We start from the raw sequence: 17,114 nt of genomic DNA, 5'->3' as shown, positions 1-17,114 counted from the left end.
TCGCGAGAAGGTCTAATATAAAAGATACAAAACTAATTGTTTAGCGTAACAGATAAATCGCATTCCCACCGATAAATATATAAATTAGCAAAACTTGATACCAACGCCAAACTGAGTGAATTTACGCCCAAACGCTCAGATAGAATTGAACAGAACGGAATCACGCAACCCAATAATAGAACTGAGATGAGCACGGCACCGAGCAGAGCTGCGCTACCCTGCCTCGCCTCACCTAAACGCACACGACAAGTTCCATTATTTAAACCGGAGAGAAACAAAGCGACCGAAGGGCTGTGAAAAGAAGGACGATCCAAGGACTAACGGTCAGCGAATAGTTAAGAAAAGACGCACACTTACACGAAACAATGAAGGACTTCTCTAAGGCGACACATTTAAGCTGGCCAATAAAATCACATGAAAACACAGCTGTTGCGTAGAAACTGATAAAGTTTGTAAACCACAGTAGTAACGAGATCAAATTACGTGAGAAAGCAACCGTTGCTACACATTTTGAAATAAGATGCTGGACAAGCCGCCACCTATTGAATGCATTAACCCAATAACCCCGTGGAAAGAGATTCCGGAAGTTAATGACGAAACTGGCTGTTGTGTGACCATTGTTCATATTTCCATGAATGCAAACGTTATTTATTACGTTACACATTCCTCTCCACGGCATTTATGAAACGCTTCATAAGCACAATGCATTAAACCCGGAAAGAGTAGGCTGGAACATAAAACAATGACTGACTGCACTACCCAAATCATGGAGCAACATGCTACCTGCAGAGGTGGAAAATGCAGTAAACACTGTAACTACAAAATACAAAAAAGCTTACTACAAAGTACAAAACGCAATGCAACGATGGCTTACGTGAAATAAGTTTAATGAACAAAACAACGATAGCATGAAACCACAAAACAAACATTTCAATACAAGTATAAGCCATAGAGCCAATAATGTTCAGTCCGACTATTTAGCTGACAAGATGGTTGAAAGTCACATTATAGCCGCACTGATGAGACCTATTAGGTCTGCAGCCCTTATTTCAAGACAATTTTGCAGTAAATAGTTACATTGGCATTGCCATTATTATTAAAGCCATGATTTATTTAAAATCAACAAACATGTTTAAAACTTTGAAAGTACAGTTGATAATTGTTTTTCGTTTTCTGCAACTGTACTTGAAATCATGTATTCTGAATTCTTATCAGTGGTTTTAATGTTCACGTTAATGATCTTGCGTGGTTTCGTATTGGTTGATGTCAGGGTTTGGTTGGTGTTGGTTGGAAGGATGGTTCTGCTGTGCTGGTTGGTTATTGGTTGTTGGGATGGTTTGTTACAAAATGTACGCATCGTCTTGTTGTCGGTTATCTGCTGATACAAGATACGAAATCATGTTGACCATGACGTAATTTTCTTGTGGCGAGTATTTCTTAGTTCACTAGACGTGCGTTTTTTTACAGACTAACAACATCGCAGACGAGGCAGACAACAACATTACTTATCCTAATCGACTTCTAATAAGATACTGTATAGTCTTTGCATTCAATAACGCACTATCGAAACTGTCGCCTCTTAACAATTAACGCACTACGGCTCTGTCGATTGATAGATTTCGAACATGTAACCCACCAATTAAAACTATACCCGCTTAATACAGAAAACGTATGGTATGAACTATATAGGGTTGTTGTGACCGAGTGACTAAGTATAAGATTGTACGGCCGGACTAGTTAATTAAGAAAACCGTGATTTTTGTATTGTCCAATTTCAGCGTAAGGAAGCGTAGATTGTTTACTCGCCTGCCGCTGCTGCAACCGTGACTTCGGTGGGATTGTTCAACCGAACAACCCTAAAAACAGTGTTTACTCTTCAGATAATTAACAAACAACATTTTCGGTCTCGCCTTGTTTTTCGTCTTTGCTCCATCACACGATATCCAACCATGCAAATTAGGGCAATCACTGCAATGCAAGCCAACGTCCAACCAGTGATAGCTGATAAGTTGGTGCTGTTGGATGCTGATATTGTTGCTTGGAAAATAAACACATTGTATGGGTGTAGCCACAAGACATTCGTGCTCATGAAAAGTTAAAGACAAATTTAGAATTTAAAATCCTGCAAAGTAGTTGCAAATAAAGTTTTATTTTTTTGTTTCAGTGATTCCTTTAGTCAATTTGCGTATATCGCAAAAAATGAAAAGAATACATATTTTCTTCGCGGTATGGATTGGTTGAATCTTAATTTTTTGATAATCGGTATCATAATTTGCGTTGTATTCTATTATATCTCGAGAAATTTACAAGAAATTGCTGTTTATCCGCCTTATTTGACGAGTCGTTAAAATTAAATTTAAAAGTTGTTTTTGCTAAAACTTTTTAATTTATTGACAATCTAATTCAAAAAATGTACATCATTATATTATAAAGTGGGTCACATTTTAAAAATAAAAACTGTATACAATGAGGATAGAATAACTTTAGCATTGAAGAGACCAGATAAGTTGAAACAGGAGAGTGTACTGTGAACTGCTCAACTGAAAGTTAAAGCTAGCTCTTTTCTATAAAACACATAGTTAAAACAATTTTAGTGACTACCTGAAGTGCAATTTGTTGTGGAGTTAGTTTTTCCTTTAATGATCTCGATAGTTGTTGGTATGGTCACGGTGGTTGTTGAAAATGTCGTTGTTTTCGTTTGTATGGTTGCGTTGGTTGCTTGTATGGTCGTAGTGGTTGTTGGAAAGTCGTTTTCTGGGATGGTTGGTGTATTTGCGGGCATCATTGTTGTGGTCTGCTTTGTGGTCATTGTGGTTGCTGTCATAGTGATTGTGGTTGACGCTTCTGTCGATATTGTTGTCATCGTTGCCACTGGGAGTAACATAAATGTACACAAAGTTTTAACATTATTTAAATAAACGTACCTATTTTCATTTAATGCAACTACACAACTTTGCAAACACGTGCTTTTGCTAATGTGTTATCAACGATTATTTCAGTTAAATAATAACCTTGTTTAAGTATTTCCTCCAAAGTAGCATTCAGTTTTGCTCCGAAGTCAGAAAAAGTAGCCTCATATACTCGGGACGCATTTCCAGCTACTTGCAGCAGTTGTGCGTTATTGTCATTCGGGCCCACTCCAATGGCATATGCGGTGATATTGTTATCTGCTATGAGGTTATCACTGCGATGTAAAAAAAAAAATTGGTTGGTAAAAATGGGCCAGTGTCCTGTTCATTTTCCGGAAATTTAATATTCTTTCCGTGACGAAACATTATGAAAAAGTAGTGTTTCAAGTACAGTTTGTGGGATTGGAGAAGGAACTTTGAGGAAAAGAATACATGTGGCATCCCCCGAAAAACTGTCCGATGCACCAAGGAAATGATGATATCAACAAACGATGATCTGACGCCAAGTTAAATATAGAATTTTTGAGTTTTCGAAATTATTTATTACCTTTTCGTTGTCGTACTTAAGTCAATCGCGGGATCGTCAGTGGTCAAAACTAGGAACTTCTTAGAATTCGCGAAATTTACTGATCGATTGAAGTCAATCTGGGCAAAAAGACAAAATGTAATTTGTTTGATCCATCGTCCTTTAAAACGTTTGGGAACGCAGAAATGTGTGTTGACATAATTGGAAGCGACAAAACAAGAACAGAAACAGAGAGTGTTTTCTTGCAGAACAGCACTCACCCGAACAGCTCGCGTAATTGCTGTGAAGGTAAAAGTGCTCGCAGCAAGGAGGTGGGGCATGTTGTCGTTAATTGCAGTTTTGAAACACGTTGCATTATTGCAATCACCCAGTTTTGTTGGATATTGATAAAAGGAATCCGTACGGTAGTCAATGCTGCAAATAGATAGCGGTTGATGAGAAACTTTTTTTTTAACATTAGAATTGTGATTGCATGAGTTGTTTATTTCCGTCATGAAATAAAAATTTAGTTCAATTGATAAAATGTCGAGGTTCTCAAATTGTGCATCGCAGCGCCCGGGTTCGCCGTTTTGAGTTCCCAAGGCTGTCGCATAAAAATTTTCACAAGGAAAATTTTCCTTTTCGTCAAAAATGGAGGTAAAAACAGCTAATTCAGCCTTGAGCGACTGAAAATTTTAAATATTTAAACAAATCGTCGTGATGAAGTTTTTATTGGTGAGTTGGGAATGTGAATCTTTTTAAAGTGCGTTGCACGTGAAAAAGTTTAAGAATCACTTGTCCAATGTAATGTGTGTTGTGAAAATGATACCATCTACCTTTCCTATGCAGAATTACAATAGAATTTACATAATTACATTAGCATTTACTTTCGAACGTCTTGGTTTCCGTATTGGAGAACCCCAGCGTGAAAAGTTCTTGAAAAGGGAATCAGATCCGCGGCAGCAACAAAGGCTGCTTTGTAGGTTGCAAAATCCGAATTAGAAATAGAAGAGGTGCTGTCCACCAAAAAAACGATATCGACATCTTGCGCATCTAAATGTAAACATATACCATCACATTGCTGGTTTTAAACCAAACTTCATGTTTTCATGAAATTATAGTTTGATAATTATACGTATTACTTGAAAGGCTCAAATAGCTGTACCTTTCGTTTGGGTCCTTTATTATCTACTTTTCTAATTAGTGTTGCGTAGCTTGTTTTGTCAAATATACTAGATCAGAAAAAGGTCCGGTGCTCAATAAAGGTTTGTAAGTGCGCATCCACATGAGTAAGTCACGGGGACCAAAATTGAAAGGTTTATTGCGCACAAAAGTGCAAAAAGTCGCAGTGCTGGTAAATTCAAGTTGTCAAACTTACTCAATGATGCTGTCAATGAATCAATTCTAGTAGTCGCAGGCAATAAAATCTCTAAATTTTTCGTGTCACAAGAAGCGTGAATTTCACGTTCAAATGCATTTCATGTATATTCTAGAATTACTGGACAACTGTCAACACAAAAGTTCACTTACCGCCGAAAATATTTCCAAAAAAGAAAACCAACAGAGCTCGACAAATAAGGTACCTCCACATAATTCGCTCGCTCATAAAGCAAGAAATCGTAAGAAATATATCTTAGGCATGCACAACCTGGAAGACACAAGTAATCAACTGTGTTGAACACTGGACATGGGTTGAACTTTAAACAAACAAATATGAATTGCAAAAGACAGGAATTAAGTAGCCAATGCTGTTACATAGATGTTTGTTTCAACCGCTCGTTCTGCAATATATTGCAACTGCTGCTATCCCATATTTGCCAGGTGTGTGTAGTTTTTGTTCCTTTATCGTTTTCCTGACAACGCTGACGTATATTATTACCATGGGTTTTGCGAGACACACAGGATACACACAGTCTGTAGCAAAAATTATGAACATAGTGTTTGACGCGAAGCGATTATTGCAAATTTGTATGCGAGAATCAACGCAAACGCAGCAAGGTTGCACAAAAATAAATTGTGCACTTCCTATTTCGTAAAAGTACGATTGATCATGAGGTTTTCAGGCTTGTCAGCCCAGGCAATGCAGCCTAGCTGGATTAGCCTTTTTTCTGACAAGTCGGAGCAAGATTTGAAAAATCAAGCTCCCGGTGAGCTTTGAACTCACGACCCTGGGCTAACCAGACCTAACACTCTACTAACTGAGCTACAGGAGATCACTGGTTTCACGGGGTATAGTATGGCCAAGGTACACTGGTGCGCAAGCGCACAACTTGCCAGGCAACCATCACATTAACATAGGGGATCTCCACCACCGTATCAGATAATGCAATAAGATTACATGCAATGGCATGATAGGCAGGATCGCCCCACTGTGCAGGTTCTTGCTTGGCGATTACAGCTAACGTATTGCGATCATGAGGTTTTCAGGATTGGCAGCCCATACAATGCAGCCTAGCTGGATCAGCCACATTTTTCTGACAGGTCCGAGCAAGATTTGAAAAATCAAGCTCCCGGTGAGGTTTGGACTCACGACCCTGGGCTAACTGGGCCCTATACGCTCTACCAACTGAGCTATAGGAGCTCAGTGCTTTCACGGGGTATATTGTGGCCAAAGTACACTGGTGCGCCAGCGCACAACTTGCCAGGCAACTTTCACGTTTACCTCTACCACCGTATCAGATAACGCAGTAAGATTACATGCAATGGCATGACAGCCCCACTGCGCAAGTCCTTGCTTGGCGATCACAGCTAACGTGTCGCGATCATGAGGTTTTCAGGCTTGGCAGCCCAGGCAATGCAGCTTATAGCTGGATCAGCAGTTTTTTCTTCTGACAAGTCCGAGCTAGATTTGAAAAATGTATTGTATTACTGTTGGTTAACGGCGTTTTTGTGTTGTTTTTTAGCGATACCGTTGATTCCTGCACATACAAGCGAAATATATATGTCGTAGAAACTTCAAACTGACGGACGACTTAAGGACTATTTATCATATTTTGTACTAATCCGTTACTGAGTCTTTGTCAGCCCTGGAGACTATACAGGCGATTCAAAGAAATAAAACTATCATCGGACTAGTGCAAGTAATAATTTCTTACTGCTAGCCTCAACTAACGTCATAACATATATCCATGTCTTTTTAGTCGAGTACAGTCAAGCGCTAATCAAGCTTGTTTAAAACAGTGATGCAAACAAACAATTTTACTGCAACATCACGACAGAGTACATCTTAGCCTTTTATACTTATCACAACCAGTCCACTTGCAAGCTATCTGCTAGCACGTTGTGGTATTACAACACAGCTGTGGAGTAGTGTTTGCAACTTTTTAACGTACTAAGGCCCTGGCATAAGCACCCACGTTTTTACGCGTAACCTCTCTGTATGACTTCCTGAAACAACGTCATATCCCAACTAAACTTTATTGAGAAATTTCCTTAACTTAGCCTTTGGGTTGACTGTGTCGCACAAAACGTTATTGCAATATAGTTTGGTTGCGCTACCAAAAAAATGCGCAATGCACATCACAACAACTAGGCAGAGAACTTTATACTGACGTATAACACACGCGACAACGCAATTAATTAGTGTGAGTCTGGTGCTGTGGATATGCACTTCGTAGTGACGTAAAACGTTTTTATGGTGCATAGGTAGCCCAATTAGCTTACGCAAGCCATTTAGTTTGTTGTTAATGAGACGGAAATTCTTTGCCAAGTTACACTTGCATAAATTTCAGCTTTAATATATTTTGGATTGTTTTCACGTGGAAATCTCGGACTTTAGTGGCCAATATTGTACACAGTACATGGTGACAAAAATTTTTTTACAAGCTTTAAAACATTCAGGGAGTAACCGGCTCAAAATTTAATTTTAAACCCTAAAGCGAATACTCGTGGTCAACACTAATACATTTTAGCCGTATAGCAATGAATGTATATCACTCCCAGGGCAAGAATAAGCTCCTTTGACGCAAGTCTAACTGGTGCTATTAACTATTTTTACCTGTCAGTTGCCATTAATCATGACAGAGGAAACTGACGTCTTACTTATCAAAACGTTTTAACCCTGGTTCAACTGCGTTTTCTCCTACTGCCTCTTCGTCAATTGCAAATACCGTGGGCACTTTACTGACGTCATGGTATTTGTAGCAGTAATCTTGATACTGGCTTAGTGCAAACGATGTATTATTACCAAAAAAATATAAAAAAAATAGGAAATTCAGTTAAAACTTTAAAGCGACACTTGACACACAGCAAACAAACAAGTTAACAATGTACACAGAGGCAACAAATTTTATGAGGTTTGAACAACGATTTAAGGTTAAGAGATTTTTATTACAACCGACGGTGAGACTTGTTTCGGGTTATGTGGCAACAAGTTATTAGGTACATGAACACAAAAAACGTAAGAAAAACGTAAGAAAACACAAGAAAAAAGGTGGGAGTAGATAAGATTGGCACCGCTTGTCACGTGACCAGGTGTTCAACAGATGTTATATTTCGCATTAAATTAATGAAGTCTTTTTTAACATTTCGTTTAAATTTCGACAAAAATCAAGTGCGAGGACAGTAAATGCACAATTTCAGACTATTGTAAGAAAAGCTTTTATACCATGCTGCACGCATTCGTGTTCAAATGCTAAAAATGTAACGCTACCACATAAATCGTCAAATAAACTATCTTCAAATCTCCAAGAGTCTCCCGAAATACGCAAAAACAATAGATATTAAACAGGGGTAACTGTTTTCGTCAAATTGGGTGTTAATGCCAAAATACACTTTAGTTGATAAAGCGATTCTCATTTCCAACCTCAGTTGCATGACTACACCAAATGCATTCGTCGAAATGGGTGAAGAAAAGCCACAAAAGTTGATCATTTTGTTGTGCGATCCGGTGAAGCGAGCTTTCTCCGACTACCATAACTTCATCTTTCAGAACTGGGTGATTGTTTTGTGTGGTTTAAAAAGTATTCAACAAACTTTGCACTTCGTTGTAAATTCCGGTTTTAACTTGGTTCGCACTTGTGTGTTTACATCTTGAAGTAAATAAATACTAATGTTGTTTCAACAGCTCGCTTGAAAGGGCGGTCTTTTTCGGAACTGGTCAACGACACAGTTACTTCGCTCACCGCGACAGCGCAGAAAGCTGTTTACCAAAATGAGGATGAACTTTTCGGCAAATACTTTGACGAACTTCGGCACAATTTTCTTCACGACCTCACCATAGTGTCACGTGGCGTGTATGCGTACGACCCTGCGCAGTTTTTTGCCACGTATTCAAGGAAGGATGTTATGTTTCGTCACGGACAGATTTCTATTGCATTGCGTTGGACGATAGGCTCCACTGTCTGGGAAAAGAGAAAAGCAGAACCACGGGTGAAGGAAAACCTACTCCCGATCCCACCTCGGTTCGTCAGCTGCAAAAGTTTTACCAACCGTTCAACGAAAAACTGAAGAAACTTGTTGGTTTCGAGTTTACCTAGAAGTAGTGCTTTGTGATAATTGATTTTAAATACAAATTGGTTTATTTTTACTTCACAAGATATACGTACTAGTGATAGATGTTGTTCTTGAGAAGTTACTCTCTGCCGTACAATGTGCTGTGTTTATATCAGAAATATAAATTGTCCAATAAAATTGGACAAGAAATAAGTCATATACCTGTAGTGTCTTTTTACTGATGTAACATGTTATTTGGGCAAGGTTTCACGTAGCAAATGTGAAATTAAAATAGTTTCAATTAAAATGATTGACCAAATCGGCGCAAATATGCTAAAAACACCGATTTTGAAATTGATAAGTATACTGAAGATAGTAAGTTAGTTACAAACAAAATAAAACGAACAACGACCAACTCCGATTATGTAAATCGTAAACTAAACCAAGACAAATTGTACTTTTTTCCATTAGGCGAATACTAATCGATTGTAGCAGTAAACCTTGGGCGCAATTTTAACGCTATATTATTTCAACATAAACATTTTTTGTTAAATTTAAACGGCAGACGACACTGCTAATTTTGTTTGTTATGGGCCTATTTATTATAGAGTTCGGGAAATAAATATTTCAAGAATGGTAATGCTTTGTATTTATGTTCAAAGGTTGTTGATGCAAAAGCATTTAGAAATTTAAAACGTCTGAAAAAAGTCGTGTAGTCATCACGGAAAGTGTCTACCCCCGAAAAAAAATAATTTTGCAATGCTGTTAATATCTATTTCAAACAGTCATCATAAAAAAGACAACAAACACATATGAATTCTTTTATATGCAAATGACAACCAGTGCATACGAAATGTTTAGTTTTATATTTAGTGCTCATGTAAATGCATTCATGGATGAGCGATTTTCTAGCCTTAATTCGGCTTTATTTCTCGTGAGAAACTAGCGCGAGATCCGGATGCGCTCAATACTTGCCCGACCTAACTCTAATCAGTTTTTTTGAATGGTGCAAGGGCAAGCGCAAATGGGTAGGATGTGGACAATTCGGTACTTGTTTGCTTTACTGTGTCTTTTCTTGGCTATAATTCTTCTTGTAGTAGAGTTTTCGGTATTTTCTCGGAAGCCTCAAACCACTGGTGTCAAACATAAAAGCACGAAGATATCGTACGACGTGCAGAAAGGCTATGTATTCAGAGGTCCTGTTTATGGCAAACAACTAAAGACAGTAAGTCTTAAGTAAATGTTCTTGTAACCTATCGTACCTACGTAAATAAATCACATAAGCTGTAGGTTTGCTCATAAAAAATATCTGTGCGCTGAACTTCTGTAAAATATTGATACTATGGTATGATGATACTTTTAGTAGTGTACTGTGAAAAACGGATTGCTGTACCAAAGTACAGCTTCGCGAAATACTGATTTGGCACCTTAATTTCAAAATGGTTCATTATTTACTAATACTGGCATTATCATGGCGATCGAATGACTCTGCTCAACTTTAGTACGTGGCAATATATGGTCGATGTATTTTTGTACAGCTAGGGCTGGTTTCAGCAAGACAATGCGGCTTGAGTTACTTGGAAATGATGTTGGGAAACCACCCTTCCGTTCATATCAGTGAGGAGAAAGCACCCCTGGGTTACACAAACCTGAATATATTTGTGTAAGTGATTTGTTCACCCCATGCACCAATTAGTTAAAGAAAAAACGGGGGGTATTTAATTTTTCGAAGTTTGACATGGCAACAATAATCTTCGAAGCATGCAACATTTTGTCTGTCATAATGGAACATGGGTGCACATTTTACCACACGCGACCTTAATATTTCGTTCGTTGCTAATCAAAAATGTTAAAACAAGCTTTTTCCATCGATTACCAACATTTTTTGTATGACATATATGTTCAGGTATATGTGATCAATTAAACCTGACTATGTTATAAAGTCGAACTGTCTGTAAGCATATTTGTATCATGCGCTTGATTTTCGCAGACGCTCAATTCAAACTGCAAAGGTGGAAACCCCGAACAAAACTGTCGTTTTTACATTTCCGAGCTGCATGAACACAGCCAACTTCTTCAACCGACTAGGGCCAAAAAGGCCACAGAAGGTGGTTGTTCTTCTGTGCGATCCAGTGAAAAGAGCGCTATCAGAATACAACAACTTCGTGCTACACAGTTGGGTACGTATTACATTACAGTTAACGGTTTAGTGTGAATGAACGGGTTCTTGTTCAACTAAACCGTTGGAACGAGTGAGTTGACACAACATGTAAACAAAGACCATACAATTAAAATTATGGAAACTTTTTCCTGGGGTTTGCATTCATTTAGGAAATTGTTGGTGACTGTATTCTTTGCGCCATCATAACCTGGTCATTTTTATTACGCCGTCGGCTGCCATTGTAAACATGTATTTTGTTTTAGCAAAAACACCTGAAGGGGCGTACATTTCAGCAAACGGTAAATGATGCGATCAATTACATCGATGCGGGAGTGCTGGACTTAGATTTCACGCAGGACGACCAGCTTTTCGGCGCTTATTTGGACAGCCTCCGTCTGGATCGCAATAAATTCGACAAGACGATCGTATCTCGCGGTGTGTACGCGTACGATCTAGAGGGCCTGATCGCATTGTATCCTCGCCAACACATTCTCTTTGTTACGGGCAAGGAGCTGAAGGAAAATCCAGCAAAAGTTATGATGAATATCCAGCAATTTGCCGCATTGCCGATCAAATTAGGGAGTTCAAACTTTGTTGCAGACAAACGGACGGGCTTAAACTGCTTGTACGTGGAGCACGAGTTTCACTGCGCTGAGAAAGAAGATAATCGGATGATCAATGAAACAAAACTCGATCACGTTACAACACAAAAGCTTGAGAGATTTTACAAACCTCACAACGACAAACTCACGCGACTCATTGGGGCCAAGTTGGAATGGAAGTAACATATTCGTGTGACAAGAGTGTATATTTGTGTGAAGAAAGCGAAAAACCTTTTGTTTTTTTGCGTTTTATAGCTAAGCGATGAAACAAAAGTGTTATATATGCACAATCCAATGAGTAACAACGAATGCCGATCGTCGCCAAAGCATAAAACTGTAACGACTGTTTTTCGATTGTGCTTCTGACATTTACGTAGACCTATGCCAAGCAAGCACATACATTTACCATCGTTTGGCGCAACCAATACGGATTTCGTTGAACCAACACGTGTTGTGGAATATTTGTTCACTAACGGCCTTTCGTATGATCCGTATTGGGGCGATTTTCCAACCACATAATTTTTCAATTTTTACCTGTTTTTCTTAAGATTTGGAAAAATTGTGTGTGTAAGAGAACAAATAATTGGATGCAACTGACCCAAAAGCACATTACTAGCCGTACTGATTTTTATTATTAAATGGACTTATAATACAAATTTAATATACGACCGGCAACATGAGTGTAAGTGAAGTACTGCACACAGTGAGCTAAATATTCTTTCCCTCAAACCCTCTGAAGTTACAAGTAGCGGCAGATAAATCGCGCCCTGTGTTTGGCTGAGTCTGGGAAGAATTGGGGTAACAGAAGTGTTTGGTTTCACGCATTTTGTTCCACGGGTCTTAAATAACGGTAACGTGTGTACGTGAGAAAGACCTCGTTTTTTGTGGAATGAGGCAAGTGCCTTTTTGCCACTTTAGCCCTATAAGGCAAGACAGTCGAGTCTTAATTGGCTGCAATTTGCTCATTGAACAACGTGGTTGGCAACCGGTTGTTTGTCAGGTTAAGGTTTCTCAGTTTTGTAGCCTCGTGGATTCCTGAAGTTTAGCATTACCCTGCAGCCCTACAGGACAATTGAGCGACTAAGATGTTGATATCATTCGTAGTGTTTTTCCGGTTAGTGTTGGTGGTCTCCATGGTTTCCTCCGGCGTATCACGTGAGTAGTGTTGTAAGACGATATAAAAAAATTGAAAATTAGTATACTTAAGGTCGGATAGGAAACGGTAAATCTTTCCATAAATCATACTTTAGTACTTTTCAAACACTTTAGTATATTTTATTTGAAGAATCAACTCAACAGTCAACCACAACAATATCTGTCGCATCATCGGCAACAGCAATAGCTAAAACAACTACAGTTATTCCTGTAACAACAACAGCATCGACAGCGGCCACAACAACAACAGCTGAAGCAACTTCAGTTATCCCTGCAACATCAACACCAGCAACATCGGAAAAAACAACAGCTGGAACAACTATAGTTAACCCTGTAACAACAACAGCAGCGACAGCGGCCACAATAACAACAGCAGAAGCAACTTCAGTTAACCCTGCAACAAAAACAGCAGCCACAACAACTATTAATCCAACAACAGCTGCAACAACTACAGTTATCCCTGTAACAACAACAGCATCGACAGCGGCCACAACAACAACAGCTGAAGCAACTTCAGTTATCCCTGCAACATTAACACCAGCAACATCGGAAAAAACAACAACTGAAACAACTATAGTTAACCCTGTAACAACAACAGCAGCGACAGCGGCCACAATAACAACAGCAGAAGCAACTTCAGTTAACCCTGCAACAAAAACAGCAGCCACAACAACTATTAATCCAACAACAGCTGCAACAACTACAGTTATCCCTGTAACAACAACAGCATCGACAGCGGCCACAACAACAACAGCTGAAGCAACTTCAGTTATCCCTGCAACATCAACACCAGCAACATCGGAAAAAACAACAGCTGAAACAACTATAGTTAACCCTGTAACAACAACAGCAGCGACAGCGGCCACAATAACAACAGCAGAAGCAACTTCAGTTAACCCAGCAACAAAAACAGCAGCCACAACAACTATTAATCCAACAACAGCTGCAACAACTACAGTTATCCTTGTAACAACAACAGCATCGACAGCGGCCACAACAACAACAGCTGAAGCAACTTCAGTTATCCCTGCAACATCAACACCAGCAACATCGGAAAAAACAACAGCTGAAACAACTATAGTTAACCCTGTAACAACAACAGCAGCGACAGCGGCCACAATAACAACAGCAGAAGCAACTTCAGTTAACTCTGCAACAAAAACAGCAGCCACAACAACTATCAATCCAACAACAGCTGCAACAACTACAGTTATCCCTGTAACAACCACAGCAGCGACAGCGGCCACAACAACAACAGCTGAAGCAACTTCAGTTAACCCTGCAACAAAAACAGCAGCCACAACAACAATTAATCCAACAACAGCTGCAACAACTACAGTTATTCCTGCAACAACAACAGCAGCGACAGCAGCAACAACAACAACAACAGCTGAAACAACTATAGTTAACCCTGTAACAACAACAGCAGCCACAACAACCATTAATCCAACAACAGGTGCAACAACTATAGTTAACCCTGTAACAACAACAGCAGCCACAACAACCATTAATCCAACAACAACAGCTGAAACAACTACAGTTATCCCTGCAACAACAACAGCAGCGACAGCGGCCACAACAACAACAGCTAAAGCAACTTCAGTTTACCCTGCAACAACAACAGCAGCCACAACAACAGCTGCAACAACTATAGTTAACCCTGTAACAACAACAGCAGCGACAGCGGCCACAACAACAACAGCTGAAGCAAGTTCAGTTAACCCTGCAACAAAAACAGCAGCCACAACAACCATTAATCCAACAACAGGTGCAACAACTACAGTTATCCCTGCAACAACAACAGCAGCGACAGCGGCCACAACAACAACAGCTGAAGCAACTTCAGTTTACCCTGCAACAACAACAGCAGCCACAACAAGAGCTGCAACAACTACAGTTATCCCTGCAACAACAACAACAGCAGCGACGGTAGCTACAACAACAACAGCTGAAGCAAGTTCAGTTAACCCTGCAGCCACAACAACCATTAATCCAACAACAGGTGCAACAACTACAGTTATCCCTGCAACAACAACACCAGCAACATCGGAAAAAACAACAGCTGAAACAACTATGGTTAACCCTGTAACAACAACAGCAGCAACAGAGGCCACAATAACAACGGCTGAAACAACTTCCGTTAACTCTGCAACAACAAAACTAGCAACAACAACCATTCATCCAACAACAATAACTGAAACAACTACAGTTAACCCTGCAACAACAACATCGGCAACATCAACCATTAATCTAACAACAACAGCTGAAACAACTACAGCTATTCATATCACAACAACAGCAGCGACAGCGGCCACAACAATAGCTGAAACAACTACAGTTAACCCTGCAACAACAACAGCAGCCGCAACAACCATTAATCCAACAACAACAGCTGAAACAACTACAGCTATCCATATCACAACAACACCAGCAACATCGGCAAAAACAACAGCTGAAACAACTATGGTTAACCCGGTAACAACAACAGCAGCCACAACAACCATTAATCCAACAACAGGTGCAACAACTACAGTTATCCCTACAACAACAACACCAACAACATCGGCAAAAACAACAGCTGAAACAACTATGGTTAACCCGGTAACAACAACAGCAGCCACAACAACCATTAATCCAACAACAGGTGCAACAACTACAGTTATCCCTGCAACAACAACAGCAGCGACAGCGGCCACAACAACAACAGCTGAAACAACTTCCGTTAACCCTGCAACAACAACCATTCATCCAACAACAAAAACTAAAACAACTACAGTTAACCCTGCAACAACAACAGCAGCTACAACAACCATTATTCCAACAACAACAGCAGAAAGAACTACAGCTATCCATGTAACAACAGCAGCAGCGACAGCGGCCACAACAACAGCTGAAACAACTAAAGTTAACCCTGCATCAACAGCAGCAGCCACAACAACCATTAATCCAACAACAACAGCTGAAACAACTACAGTTAACCCTGCAATAACAACAGCAGCCACAACAACCATTAATTCAACAACAACAGAAGAAACAAGTACAGCTAACCTTGCAACAACACCAGTAACATCGGCAACAACAACCATTAATCCGTCCACAACAACTAAAACAACTACAGTTATCCCTGTAACAACAACAACAGCGACAGTGGCCACAACAAGCAATAACCCAACAACAACATCAGCCACAGCAACTATTCATCCAAGAATACCTGAAACAACTTCAGTTAACGCTGCAACAACATTAGCAGCCACCCATGTCATTTCATTTCTCTGTGTATTGTTCTTACGTGTAGTTGCTATTTATCACAAAATAAACATGATTTGATTTGATTTGAATACCCGAAAACACGTGTATTTGGCACACGTTCACTAACACGTGACTCTTTCTACAACTCTTTCGCAACACGGATTTCGGACTAGAAAACATACATTTATCATCCCAGGTATGTACTGATATTATGGCAAAAAAAATTTGCTTACGGGAGTTTTGAGATCGTGTTGCAATCCAAAAACGTACTGCATGACGCATTATTATGCTTGAGTGATTCGAGTACAATGCAACTCACTAACGTCAAATTACACAACGGCGATTTTTACATATTTTGCTGTGGTACATTAAACTGAAATCGTATGTTTGGTCATTCCACTAATATTTAGTATATTTAAAATTTATTTGCGTCGAGTCCATCGACAATTTTTTTCCAATAGATTGAAAAGTCCAATAGATTGAATTAGTGTTATGTGTACTTAATTTTACCAAACGAAATATAAAAATTAGTTTTTGTCGATTACTTTAAAACAAACTCTCCCAATAATGACACAATTAATATGTCCAATAAAAATTTTTTTGGCCTGACCGTTCAGAGTATGTTTATTACAGTAAAGTTCGAATAAACAAGCAACAACATTTTTCCTTTCTCAAGGGTGCGGCATGATTGGATGCTGGTCAGGTTGAGGAACAACTGAACCCGGTAGTCCCCTTGAATGATGCTCTGCAAAAAAAATCTCCATTACTTTTAAATTTTTTATGACGTTTGAATATGAATGTTTCCAATGCTATTTATTCGGTATATCGGATAGTGTTCATGTGCTTAACAGGAACAAACGAAATTATTTGTTGTATCACCATAGCATCAACTTTAAGTCCCCCATTGCGACCACGAAAAACTACGGAACTCGTTTTGTCGTTTTGTCTTTAATACTGTCACCTTTCGCTTGCGCAATGCCAGGTACGTCCATGTCGTACTCTGAGATGAACTGTGATGATATTTTCTTTGTCAGCTAAACTATCAACTTTATGTGATTATGGCCGTTTGATGTACGTCACACGGCAAATCAAAACGCAAA

The 17,114-nt window shown here is 39.3% G+C and overlaps 3 protein-coding genes across 4 annotated transcripts; 2 read left to right on the top strand and 1 right to left on the bottom strand.

Annotated features, from left to right (window-relative positions):
- Positions 1 to 878: 878 nt before the first annotated feature.
- On the bottom strand, positions 879 to 5,064 carry LOC145901407 (uncharacterized). The gene is made up of 9 exons (XM_082989084.1): positions 4,945 to 5,064; positions 4,302 to 4,467; positions 3,696 to 3,849; positions 3,457 to 3,554; positions 3,012 to 3,184; positions 2,602 to 2,871; positions 1,911 to 2,037; positions 1,807 to 1,856; positions 879 to 1,375 (listed from the first exon to the last, which is right to left on the bottom strand). Exons 1-9 carry the CDS (start codon positions 5,018 to 5,020, stop codon positions 1,341 to 1,343), a joined length of 1,149 nt encoding a protein of 382 aa, XP_082845210.1. The 5' UTR covers positions 5,021 to 5,064; the 3' UTR covers positions 879 to 1,340.
- Positions 5,065 to 9,797: 4,733 nt separating this feature from the next.
- LOC145901427 (heparan sulfate glucosamine 3-O-sulfotransferase 1-like) lies at positions 9,798 to 12,221 on the top strand. The gene is made up of 4 exons (XM_082989107.1): positions 9,798 to 10,072; positions 10,386 to 10,510; positions 10,838 to 11,027; positions 11,272 to 12,221. The coding sequence occupies exons 1-4, from the start codon at positions 9,851 to 9,853 to the stop codon at positions 11,791 to 11,793; spliced, it is 1,059 nt and encodes a 352-aa protein (XP_082845233.1). The 5' UTR covers positions 9,798 to 9,850; the 3' UTR covers positions 11,794 to 12,221.
- Positions 12,222 to 12,536: 315 nt separating this feature from the next.
- LOC145899499 (uncharacterized) lies at positions 12,537 to 16,222 on the top strand. 2 transcript variants are annotated; one of them, XM_082988332.1, is made up of 3 exons: positions 12,537 to 12,765; positions 12,896 to 14,533; positions 14,768 to 16,222. In XM_082988332.1, the coding sequence occupies exons 1-3, from the start codon at positions 12,696 to 12,698 to the stop codon at positions 16,090 to 16,092; spliced, it is 3,033 nt and encodes a 1,010-aa protein (XP_082844458.1). In that variant the 5' UTR covers positions 12,537 to 12,695; the 3' UTR covers positions 16,093 to 16,222. The 2 variants fall into 2 exon arrangements, with proteins under 2 accessions (XP_082844458.1, XP_082844449.1); XM_082988323.1 differs by having other exon boundaries at positions 12,896 to 16,221.
- Positions 16,223 to 17,114: the final 892 nt, after the last annotated feature.

The sequence above is a fragment of the Ascidia mentula genome, chromosome 1 (genome assembly GCF_947561715.1).
Source record: "Ascidia mentula chromosome 1, kaAscMent1.1, whole genome shotgun sequence".
Classification (NCBI taxonomy): domain Eukaryota; kingdom Metazoa; phylum Chordata; class Ascidiacea; order Phlebobranchia; family Ascidiidae; genus Ascidia; species Ascidia mentula.
Note: the sequence above shows the minus strand (reverse complement) of the source record. Positions and strands in the feature narration are given on the sequence as shown.

What these genes read in the sequence shown, in the direction of transcription:
- LOC145901427 (XM_082989107.1), top strand. Translation starts at nt 9,851, where the DNA reads ATGGTGCAAGGGCAAGCGCAAATGGGTAGGATGTGGACAATTCGGTAC. An exon ending in ACAAACCTGAATATATTTGT is followed by an intron (nt 10,511 to 10,837) that starts GTAAGTGATTTG and finishes TGATTTTCGCAG; the next exon opens with ACGCTCAATTCAAACTGCAA. An exon ending in ACTTCGTGCTACACAGTTGG is followed by an intron (nt 11,028 to 11,271) that starts GTACGTATTACA and finishes ATTTTGTTTTAG; the next exon opens with CAAAAACACCTGAAGGGGCG.
- LOC145901407 (XM_082989084.1), bottom strand. Translation starts at nt 5,020, where the DNA reads ATGAGCGAGCGAATTATGTGGAGGTACCTTATTTGTCGAGCTCTGTTG. An exon ending in GGAAACCAAGACGTTCGAAA is followed by an intron (nt 3,850 to 4,301) that starts GTAAATGCTAAT and finishes ATCTATTTGCAG; the next exon opens with CATTGACTACCGTACGGATT. An exon ending in TTAAGTACGACAACGAAAAG is followed by an intron (nt 3,185 to 3,456) that starts GTAATAAATAAT and finishes TTTACATCGCAG; the next exon opens with TGATAACCTCATAGCAGATA.
- LOC145899499 (XM_082988323.1), top strand. Translation starts at nt 12,696, where the DNA reads ATGTTGATATCATTCGTAGTGTTTTTCCGGTTAGTGTTGGTGGTCTCC. An exon ending in GGTTTCCTCCGGCGTATCAC is followed by an intron (nt 12,766 to 12,895) that starts GTGAGTAGTGTT and finishes TTTTATTTGAAG; the next exon opens with AATCAACTCAACAGTCAACC.